The sequence below is a fragment of the Acanthisitta chloris genome, unplaced genomic scaffold (genome assembly GCF_000695815.1).
Source record: "Acanthisitta chloris isolate BGI_N310 unplaced genomic scaffold, ASM69581v1 scaffold39088, whole genome shotgun sequence".
In the NCBI taxonomy this organism is placed as follows: domain Eukaryota; kingdom Metazoa; phylum Chordata; class Aves; order Passeriformes; family Acanthisittidae; genus Acanthisitta; species Acanthisitta chloris.
Window position 1 is genome coordinate 1,736 of NW_008688346.1, and position 11,294 is coordinate 13,029.

General features: G+C 42.3%; 1 protein-coding gene across 1 annotated transcript in view; it reads left to right on the forward strand.

Annotated features, from left to right (window-relative positions):
• Positions 1–474: 474 nt before the first annotated feature.
• KDM1A (lysine (K)-specific demethylase 1A) overlaps positions 475–11,294 on the forward strand; it is a gene marked incomplete at its 3' end in the record, with an annotated part of 31,941 nt that continues 21,121 nt past the window's right edge. The window contains exons 1-3 of the mRNA XM_009080963.1: positions 475–634; positions 5,449–5,508; positions 9,128–9,261. Of these exons, the coding sequence (XP_009079211.1) occupies positions 484–634; positions 5,449–5,508; positions 9,128–9,261 (345 nt within the window). The remainder of the gene's footprint in view (positions 635–5,448; positions 5,509–9,127; positions 9,262–11,294) is intronic.

Consider the following 11,294-nt stretch of genomic DNA (forward strand, 5'->3'; position numbering starts at 1 on the left):
CAGCTCTTTGCCTCTGTACCAGGCCAAGATTCCAAGTAAACAGGAGAGCATACAGGACACAGGTGGAATTTCCTCAGGAAATACTGTGTACAGTTCTAGTCACCTGTGTTTGGCAGCTAAATTCAATTTGGACACAGAGGCAACTTGTTATCCCCAAGTTTGACAGGGATATGAAGGAAGGGAAGAAAACTAGAGGGGTTAAATGACGATATAACACAAACACAAACTGGGCTTGATATGAGTAGAAAGCTCCTGCTGTTGGGTGCTGAAGACTTTATTTTAGTGAAGGTAAAAACATGTGGAACTTGATAAGCTTTGTTGCCTTTATAACATGGTATCTGTAATAAGGCATAAGATAACTCAAGCCTTCTCCTTGAGCTGTAAGCAATTTTGTTGCTTGCAATGTCCATTTTAGTAGTGCAGCTTACAAACATCTTCAGTGTGTTTATCCTATTGTGCTTTTTACAGGTGGAGTATAGAGAGATGGATGAGAGTCTTGCAAACCTCTCAGAAGATGAGTATTACTCCGAAGAAGAGAGAAATGCTAAAGCTGAGAAAGAGAAAAAACTACCCCCACCACCTCCACCAGCCCCTGCAGAAGAAGAGAATGAAAGTGAGCCAGAGGAGCCATCTGGTGAGTACAAAGAGGCCTTCTCCTCTAACACTGCTTACGTAGTTCATTATCAGAAATGAAGCAGGCCCAGGTGTGGCATCATGAATCTTGGTCTGTTTTTGATCTGGTTTTGAATGATTGTTCCACAGTGCTTTATTTACTGGCCCTATGTGTGGAAGGAGGGGGAAAATTCAGAAGAGCAGCAGAGTTACAGATGGGAATATGTATGAATCTAATTCTAAACGAAGCCAGACATCTCATGCTGGATTCTCATGATCCTTATTGACTTGGCTTTGAAAGCTTATTGACCAGAACAGCCTCTTTGGCTCTCTGCTGCCACACCTGTTTGTGTACCAGCATTCACTTAGACCTCTGAGGGATAAGAGGTTGGGTTTGGGGGAAGGTTGCTATACAGAAGAACTGATTTAATCTACTGTGATTCCTGTGGCTTTAAACTATGACTCTAATCTTAAGTTCTGGTTGGATACCGTTTGCTTAAACTCAGTGCTTTCCTCATTGCCTTTGACAGAGCTTCAGTTCTCATTGGGAAGTTCTTTGGTCACTCTTGTTCAGGAGGCAGCTTTTGAAATTTGAGGCAGTAGCAGTGCCCTGTCCTTTACCTCTGTTGTGTTTACAGCTCCCACCGTAAGTGAGGTCTGGTGGTGATGTGTCACTGCTGTCTTCAAGATCATGCTTCTGCCAAGTTCAGAGTCAGAGGTTTCATGATGTGTGTACTAGATGATCTGAGACAAGAGCTAAAATCTAGTAGTTGAATTTTTGCAGGTTCATCACCGATGTGAATTGTCGTTAGTCTTTGGTTGTACTGCTCTCCTGGCTAGCAGGTCTGAGAGTAGGACTGACATTGCCTTGGGTGTACCTACCTTCAGCTGCAGAACAAAATATTGAAAGCCAACGTTGTATTTTCTCTTAGGATTTGCCCTTGTGACCTCTCCTGTTGCAGCTGTTGACTCCTGCCTTGGTGCAGGAATACTATAGCTCATACACTTGACTGAAATATTTGCATTGATAAAACCCCTCAGTTGTAGCTAATGTATCAAAAATGAAATTTTAGTAGGTGTAATTAAGTAATTATCTGAAGTTTACTGTTTAATCCTAGAGACCAAATATTAATGAATTTTTTGCTTCCTTCAGATTCCATTTTGTGTCTTTAAAAATTATTATTGAAATCAGCTTGAGGCATAATCAGTGATGTACAGTGAATCACGTTTTATTCCGTGAAGGAAGAAGCATGGTAGATGAGCAGTGATGTGTCATGCTAATCTATACACACAACAGCCTATTAAGCAGTTGTTCTGCAAGCTCTATATTGAGTCATCTAAATAAAATCAAATTTCATACAGGCAGTATCTAGCTGCCTAGAAATGAGTAGGTTTCAGGTCATCATGTAATTTCTCCATTCCTAGAAATCCTCTGGTATTCATGAAGTGGTGAAATAGGAAAAGGACAGATTTTCAGTTATCATTCCATAGCTAGTCTTGCTTTAGTTTTAAAGGCTCCTGAAACTAAATGTTTATGGAACTCCCTGGTTTTGTCTTTATTAATACTGGTGTCAAGAGCATCAAGTTATCTCATGCTGGCTGGTAAAGGGTGCTGAAATTTCTGATTCAACCACTCATTAAGAGGAGGCATGGAGCTTGCTATATGTAAAAGCAGTGTTTATAATTGAGGTTTTCTCTTTCTATCACTTTGAAGCAAAACCAAAAGTGTTCAGTAAGAAACATTAAATCAGACAGTAATACCAGAGCAGAATTACTAGAATTACATATTGAAAATCTAGCAAAACAGGGAAAGTTATCCTGTGTATTATTGTTAATTTATTCTCATTGTAAACCTTAACAATCTCCTTTCTGTGTTTAGGGCTGTAAAAACACAGTAGAGGTATAAAGCTGTCATGTTACAGGTTATGCCCTTTGGAGTTCAAAAGCTGATTGTGCAGTTTGAAACTGTCCTGCTGCCAGTGTCTGGTATCTCACTGTCCCCACAGACAGCTCACAGTAAAGGAGGTTGCAGGTGAAGGCAAAAGGCTGGTCTTGTTTGGGGTAGATCCCATCCATGTGTTCAGCTGTGGGGAATTCCAGGAGTTTTGGCTATGCAGATTGTTACTGGATTTGCCAGATTTACTGCATGCTATTGCAGAGCAGTTTGAAAGGGTGTGGCAGCATTTCATGATTGAGATACTCTAAGGAAATTGTCTCTTCTCTTTTCACTCGAGGAATATTGCCTGATAGCAGAAAGCTTCCAAACTCCCTTTCAGTGCTGAAAGACCTTTGTTATCTTGTTTGCCAATATCCCTTTTGAAATGAACAAGTTAGCTACTTTTGGTTTTCTCCTCTAAGATTCTTTTTGTTTTCCCTAACCAAACCGCATCTTCGTTTTGGTAACTATGGAGGGTTTTCTTTACCAGCTCTTGGCCTTTTAGAGTTGTCAGTGTTCTTACCTTGTGATAATCCCATGTTCTAGCTGCTGTTTTCCAAGGAACTGAATATGATCAGGATTAATATCAAATGAACAGTCAAATTTAGTGGTGCTCTGTCTCTGTCTTTCATCCAGCTTGTCTGTTTTCCTAAATGAATTCAGTACTCTATGATATTCATGTGCAACTGTTCTTTATTTTGAGACAGTGGATGATTGTATGAAGTGGACTCCTTTGTGGACCTTCTTCCTGGTTGCTCTTCAGCTCATGGTCTGTTGCTGTGTTGCCTTGAGCCTTTCAGCAGGTTCTGGCCTTGCATATGTTCTGTTGGGCTGCAGTAGTGCCATGTTAATATGGATCAGTGGTTTGCTTTGCTGCTTTATTCCTTTGCAGCTAGAACTGACTTTCTTTCAGGGAGGGAGAGGCAATCTGCACTAGCTTTGTTTCCACACTTCTGTGCTCAGACTGGGTAGCATTTAGAATTGTGTCCAAGCAAGCAGTTACACTGATGGGAAGAGAGAAATACTGATTTCTTTCTATAAGGAAACAGAGCAATTTTTTTCCCCTCTACTCATTGTCAGTGCCTGTTCAGGATAATGAATGCCACGGGCTGGTGTCAGCAGCTTTTCAATTTATTAACCTATAGAAGGCACAAGTGACACTTTTGTTGCAAATTAATGGCCTGTGCTTGAGTGTCAGTGTTTGAGTTGTGCCTGTCTCTCCCAGAATGGAAGCAGATCTTGAAATGTTCCCAGCAAAATAAAGTACTTACAGTGCAGGTGAAGTAAGGAAATTTCTCTTGCTATGGCAGATGTTAGTTCACAGAATCCTAACTTTGGGACTTGAAGCCTGTCAGAATATAATTTCTTGTCAGTCTCTCTTGTGAGTTTCTGAACTTCCCTACTGGCAGGCTGATTATGTACAAGTACTGACTATGGCTCCTCTGCTGTAGCTGAGTGAAAATGTCTCTTGTTTCAGTTCTTACTGTGTTTTATCTGTAGATGTGTAAAGTTGCAACATTACAGATGTTAATCCAGGTTATTGCAGTATGGAAACATTTGGTTCACTTTGTGTCTTGCTTTAGGGGTTAAATTTGTTGTCAGATGAAATTCCTCTAAGTGTATCCCCTGAGAGCCTCAGATGACATGCTGACAAAATTGTCCACTTGGTCCTAAGCTCTGAAGAGTATTAATAATTGTGTGTTGAGCCTTAGGTTAGGCCTCACTCTTACCTGTTTGGAGATGCCGCCTGGAACAGTTGTGCTCCAGGAAATGGCTGTTACATCCCAGTGACTGTTGCAGCAGTGTGTTTTGGTGGGGGTTGGTGTGGGCTAGCTGACTATTGAAGTGCGTGGTGTGAAGGAGCCCTGGTGCAGCAGCAGCCAGCCCAGCAGCTGCTCTAGAGTAGGCCATGGCCTCCTGCTCTGCAGGTGATGACTTCAGGTGAACATCTGACTGTGGAAGAATGTTGCTTATGAGCTCAGCTCAGAGCTGGGGTCTCCTGTAGGGTGAGCAGAGTGGGAGGTGGCCTGTAGTGGCTTTGTTCCTGCAGGCACTTCTGCTGTACTCATCTCTGTCCTCAGTGTGCTCTGTTCCTGCTTGTGCTGCAGTCCTGTCAAGGCTGCTGTTCAGGGCTTCATGCAGGCTGAGGTAATTCTGAGACTTCTTCAGGTCTTTCAGATGAGTGCTTAGCCTCTCCTCATGTTTCCCTCGTGTGGTATGCTGGAAGACCAATATCTTTCAGTGCTGGGTATTGATCACATCACTGATCAGTGGTATAATGTGTACTTGGCTTCAAAGGCAGCCTTAGTGTCTTAGAACTTCGGCGCGTCAAGGGCACCAAAGCCAAAATAAATGGTCTGAGCCTTCCAAAAGGTGTTCTGCCATCAAGCTTCCAGGAAGAGTTTGTGGCAAAAAAAACCCCCCAAGAATAGGCTCTCCTTAACACAAGAGGCTTTTCAGAATGGTTCAAGCTGTCCCCTTGCGCATGGAGAGACTCTAGAGCACCTAGGGCAAGATTATCATATTCTGAGGGTTTGAGATCCGTAGAATCTGATGGTATCCATCCACCAGATCTTGGCAGTGGGAAATGTAATCTGATTTTTCAAATCCTAGCCATTGATGAAGTTGATCATAAGTATTTAGCCACTAGGAATGCTACGTATTGTGTACTTCTTAATTTCCCATAGAGTCTGATGTAAAGCGTTCCAGTAACACGGGTAACACTTAGAAGATGACAGTTTGGTGCCCTGAATCTAGGCTGCAGAAAATGGGATTCTCAGAAAATGGGTTTAGTTAGTTGGTGAAATTTAATACCTAAAACGCCAACTGCCTGGCCTTTATGTCCAGTATGGTTTAACTTATGGAGTAAGGTCCCTGAGTTCTCCTCTTTCCTTCCACAGGGCAAGCAGGAGGACTTCAAGACGACAGTTCTGGAGGGTATGGAGACGGCCAAGCATCAGGTGAGGGTGGCGTGTGATGCTTGCCACTGAGGAGCAAGAGCCACCAAGTTAGGGATCGATGCTTGCAAGTGCGCATGGGTGTGGTTGTCCCAAATTTAGCAGGAGGTGCAGGAGTTGTATCCCCACCTATGTAAAAAGTCAGGGGGATTTTCCAATTTCAGTTGAGGTCTGTCCCAGCTGCGGAGAAGGGCACTAAACCTGTGTGGAAATGCCTCAGGCCGATCTCTCATCCCTCCACTCCTCTCTATGTTCAGAGGAGTACAGACATGGAAAGAGCTGTTTCTTCCCTAGCCAGTTTGTACCACCTGGACTTCCACAGAGCCCTGGGCTTTAGCACAGGAGACCTTTTTTTCAATTTGCTGAAGAAACAGCATGGGGTACGTTTTTGCTCCCTTGTTTTTGACTTTTGAAAGGGTTTGTGTCTGAGCTGTGTGCCCATGGTTAGCCCAGGAGATATCCTCTGGGCACGTTCATGGTGTGCTGCTCAAGGACTGGTTGTGAATTGCATTTGCCATTTGGCCTCAGAACAGCTACTGGCAGTACTGACTCACTGCTTTATTCACAGGATTGGTGTCTTCACTGTTAAATACTCAGAGTGCTACTGAAAATCTTCCTCCAGCTCTGCCACTTTCATTTGAGGATTAGTGTTTTAAGCAAAGGAGTCAAAGGCTCCAGAACCTATTCTCTACCTCCAAGTTGCTCATTTTGAAGCAAATAGAACTTCAAGATACTCATCTAAGAGTGCATCCTTTGCTGTTCTAAGTAAGGGACCTGAGTACTGTTATGGATCTTACCACTTGCACAGAATTGCTGGCTATTATAAGTCATGGGCTTAAGGATGCATTGCCTGTTTCATTTTCAGGCAGGCATTGGCTGATTGGAAATTCTGGAGTTTTTTTTGTATATGCTGAGAGTATGCTTTCACAATTGTCCAATTCAGCAGCCAAATAACTTTCCTTCAGAGTTTTTCACTTGCAGTTGTTTCAGCAAGTCTTTAAATGAGCAGCATCCCTCAGGATTTCTGCTGTGGGGAAGAAGATAATCAAAACTTCAGCACATGACTTGCTCATGCTGAGTGTCAGGAAGTGCAAAGTGTGTGTGTGTGAATGTGTATGAGAGGAGCTGAGGATCCAGTCTAGGCAGAGCCATTCCATCAGACTGCCCCAAGGATGAGTTTGTGTAGTTCTGAAGTGGAACTCCCTGTAAGGTCTTGCTTTCACGGAACGCAGGCGGTGAGGGTGTGGAATGGGTGGGATTTAATCAGTCTGAAAGCCAAATCTATTTAACTTTGAGCTGTGTAGTTGCAGAAGTAAATTTAAGGACATTCAGTTCTTATAAGATGATCTGATGGTTGGCCAAATAAACTATGTCTTTGCTATTAATAGCTGTGCTTTTTCTAAATTTTAGTATCAAGCGCTGCTGCGGGTTGGGGTTTTCTGGGGGGAGTTTGTTTGTTGGGGCTTTTTTGGGGGAGTTTCATTTGTTTGAGTTTTTTCTTTTTATGGGTTTTTTTTAGGGGGGTGGGGTTTCAGTGCTTATCTGAAGCTATTCTGACATTTTAAAGTTTGGGTGTTGCCATAAAAGACATATGGCCTTGCAAGACCCGCATCCCAATCCACCCTGGAGTTCTTTCCAAAACTGTTAGCGGTGCCGTGTTCTCTGGCTGCTCCATTTGAAGAAGTAAATCCCAAAGCTTTTCCAGAAACTGGTGAGTTGCCCTAAATCCACACATCCACAAGTTTCCTGGTAGTTGGTCACTGCATGGCTTTAGCAGGTACCCAGAGCAGCACACTCTTTTTAGCGTAAGCCTGTGAGAGCAGGAAGGTTCAGCATTTCAGGTTCTCAACTGGCCATTCTCTGAATACTACTGCTGAGATCTTAGCTAACGCTTGATTATCTAGAACCTTGATTAAGCTTTCTTAACATTAATAAAATATCAGAGAATTGGTAACTTTGGTTTGATTTCCATGCCCCAGTTCTACCGAACTCCTATGCAGAATTTGGCACAATTGGGCCAGTGTTAGATGGAAGGACAGCAGGAGGGCTGGGGGTGGTTATTGCTGGAGAAACTGAAGTTCTAGCTGAGCTGTGGGTTTCTATTCCGTAGCTGAATATTAGTGCAAGAAACATTGTGGGTGTGTCAGTGTCTTCTATGTTAATTTTCTTTTACTTGCAGTGCTCTGTAGCTTCTGTTACTAATCTTCTCATGTAGAACTCTTGCAAATGATTACAGTTTTCTTTAGTTTGAGTCATCACACAGTTAGATCTTCTGCTCTTTGCTTGTGAATGAATTGTTTTCAGCTTCACAACCATTTTCTTCCTTAATTTTTTTCATCGCCTTTGGGATGTACAAATGCTTGGAAGTTAGGGGAGTGTGTGGTGGCACCAGAATTGAAAGAGAATTCCTCTCTCCAGTGCAGTAATTTTACTGCTGCACATGGACTTCAGACTTTAAAACAGTAGTCTTGGTTAGTGCAACACACTGCTAGCTTATCTTTTCTTTGATACTTGTTATCTTTTGAACAATTCCAGTTTTAGCAAATGATCTTAATCTTGCTGCTTTACTTGTGGCGTTTTTCCCCTTGGGATGTATTATTGGCTTTTGTCTTTCCAGATAGAGTGCCCTCTCCTCTGTCTGTCCTGATCATAAGTCACTTCCTACAACGTGGGAGAATTGTATCGTTCTTGCTGTATTTCACATCTCAGTACTTTGGTTTGCTTGCTCTGCCTGCAAGATTTGCTTTCTGCACTCTACTTGTGCTATAGCACTCGATGCAGCTGTGTCTTAGTTACTTACCTGTAGTATAACCCCACAGAGACTGAGGAGAGCAGAGTACAGAGCTGTAGCTACCTCAGTGCCAGTGTGTGAACTGATAGATGTGCAGGTGCCTGGATGAATGAAGGCTTTTCGTAGAGAAAACCTGTCCTGTGTGGGTTCAACATCAGTATGTTACACGTGGAGCATTTCAAAGGAAAAGTAAGAAATTTGTAGTTGTTGATCATAGGCAGCACTTGGGGAGGGGCACAGAAAGTTTGTATTGCAACTGCTTCCTGTGTATATAGCAACTATGTGAAAGGAGAGGTTAGGGTGGGTTCCTGTAGCTGGAGGAGGTCGGTGCAAATGAAGCCTTGAAAAGCAGGTGAGAGGGGATGGTAGGCACTGTGCTTGTCTCTCAGATCTTTTGGCTTTGAACAGGCTCCAGAATGGTTTTACAATTCTGGTAGAAATTGGAAACCACGCAACTTAAGGACAGCATCTAAAGTAGTTGTGCTTTATTGATATTCTATTTTTTATATACATATAATATATACTATATTGATACCTACCCCTGCCCCACTTACTTTTAAGCGTATGGGTTGGTTTTGTTTTTGTTTTTGATTCCCCCTGCAGTGCAACTTTTTCACTAACTCTGGATGATACCTGTAATTCAAAGAACTGTTGACTTGGAAACCTGTTTGTCTTGCAGCAGTAAATGAAAGGACTCAATGAAAGCATGACATGAAATTGGCCACCCTATCACCCCATGCCTGGGTGTGCTAACTAGGAAGAGTAGTTTAAAGACACTTGCTTAACAGTTTCTTTTGCAGTGCCTGGAGACAACTTGTCTTTCTATTGTAGGTGTGGAGGGTGCAGCTTTCCAGAGTAGACTTCCACATGACCGTATGACTTCTCAAGAGGCTGCCTGCTTCCCTGATATAATCAGTGGCCCCCAGCAGACTCAGAAGGTGTTTCTGTACATCAGGAACCGCACTGTAAGTGTGTTGTCAAAGTGTTGATGCAAAAAGAGGTTGTGTGCCTTGCAAACACTGTTTGGCAGTTACCATGTCTAACAGGTGGTAGATTGTCTTGGTTTTTGGGGCAGTAGAGTTTCTCTTCTGGCATCCTAACATTCTCTGAGTTGCTGAGGAAGGTGCTGTCCAGTTCTTGATGAAAGCAGTGCTGTGAGGCAGCATAAGGAATCTGTAGTGTATTCACAATATCAAACCAGTTGTAACAACCATCAAAACTACATGACTCTGCTAATGCAGCCTTTGCAAAGGAAACAGAAAGCTGGTGCAAATGTTCTGTTACTTGGTCCCAGCTTAAAGAAATCTTCTGTAGGTTACTTGAGTTAGTAATGAAATACATCGTTGCTTAGTGTAACATAAACCTTGAAGCTTTTTTTGCTTATCTTTGCTTAGCATTCAGTTGCTGAATTACTGAGACATCAAGCCAGTCATATGGCTTATTCTCAGACCAGAACAGTTACTTTGCCAGCATTGATTTCATAAAAGAAATAAATGTTGAAGTAGTGAAACTCTGCTTCTGGATTTTTGTAGCCTTTCTGCCCAATTCAGAAATTCCATGCAGCTTCAGAAAGAAGGAGCAGTATGCAAATTGTTCCTGGGAAGTTTACCCCCTTGTGTTCAGACAAGCATGCCTGAAGTTTAAACATTAATAAAACTTGGACAATAGCATTCTGCTTTACAGTTTGTCTCAATGCTTTTAGGGTCCTCAGGACACAGAACAGGGATCAGGGCTGTCTCCTCTACTTTGAAGAGAGTGTTTAGGAAAACATGTCATGTTAGAAAAATTAACAGTAGGAAAGCAAGAAATATTTTGAAAGCTGCTGTATTACCACAGTTAAGAAAGAAAATACCTTTGCACTGTTCAGATTTTTCCCCAGACTGGAGATGGGCAAAGGGCGTCATGGTGCCTTGGCCATAGGAGCACCTGGTGCTTCGTAAATTAAAGAAGTTATCTGAAATTTACGTGTGGTTGACATCTGCATGCTGAGAGCATGACATCTGCAATTCCTGTGACTTCTCCCTCTAATTCACCCAAGTTGTAACTGAAGGAAGTTACGAGATGTGTAAAAGCAGCCTGAAGCATGCCAAAAAGTCTGGAAAAGAGTTGGCTCAAAATGAAAAGTGAGTGATCCTTGGACAAATGTGTTAGAAGCAGAAAAGCCTTCACTGAAATTGAGAAGTGACTGGGGACAAGTATTTGCAGGAACAAGCAGCATTGCTGGTCTATGGGCCTTAAGCACTGTGGAGGAACTTGGAGAAGTTCCTGAGCAAGAGTCCCCTGGAAAGAAGGCTTTTGAGAGAATCTCCTCCAGTAAGGATAGCAGAGGTTATGGAACAACTGGCATGAGTGCAGTGCTCAGCAGAGCTGGGTACTGCAATGTGTAGCCTCTTCCCTAGAGCTAGAATCAAGGATTGAGTCAATGACCTGGTAAGTAAAAACAGTTTTGAAGACTCATGGTAGCTTTTACAAAGGGAACTGAATCCTTTACAGTCCATCAGAGTTCTTCATAGGAATCATGAGAAAATGAATAAAGGAGATCCACTTCATGTGATCTTTTACATTAATCCCTCCCCCCACAAAACAGCAACAAAAATCCCCCAACCAACCAATGCAAAAAACCCAACCCAAACCAGTAAAAGCTCTTCCTAAACCTCTGTGAGCTGAAGCAGGTGATGTCAATCGGCAAAGCACAATGCAGGATCTGTGATCTGTTGTGGCACTTGTGGTTTGAAGGCTTTTAAATCTTCTAAGACCTGTGTCATTGTAGAGGATCTCAAAATCAGTACTTGTAAGAAAAAGAGAAAGGTCATTTGCTGCACACGCTAAGTTATTTTAGGTAGAAAACTGAGGCCTACGAAAGACTTACGAGTTACTGGATGATAGCATAGCAGGTGAAATTAATTCTAAATAAAAGTAAAGTAATAAGAATAATAGAAGTAATTGTGCATGTGTACATATATTTATGTATAAAAATATAAATTATAGGCTCTGCACT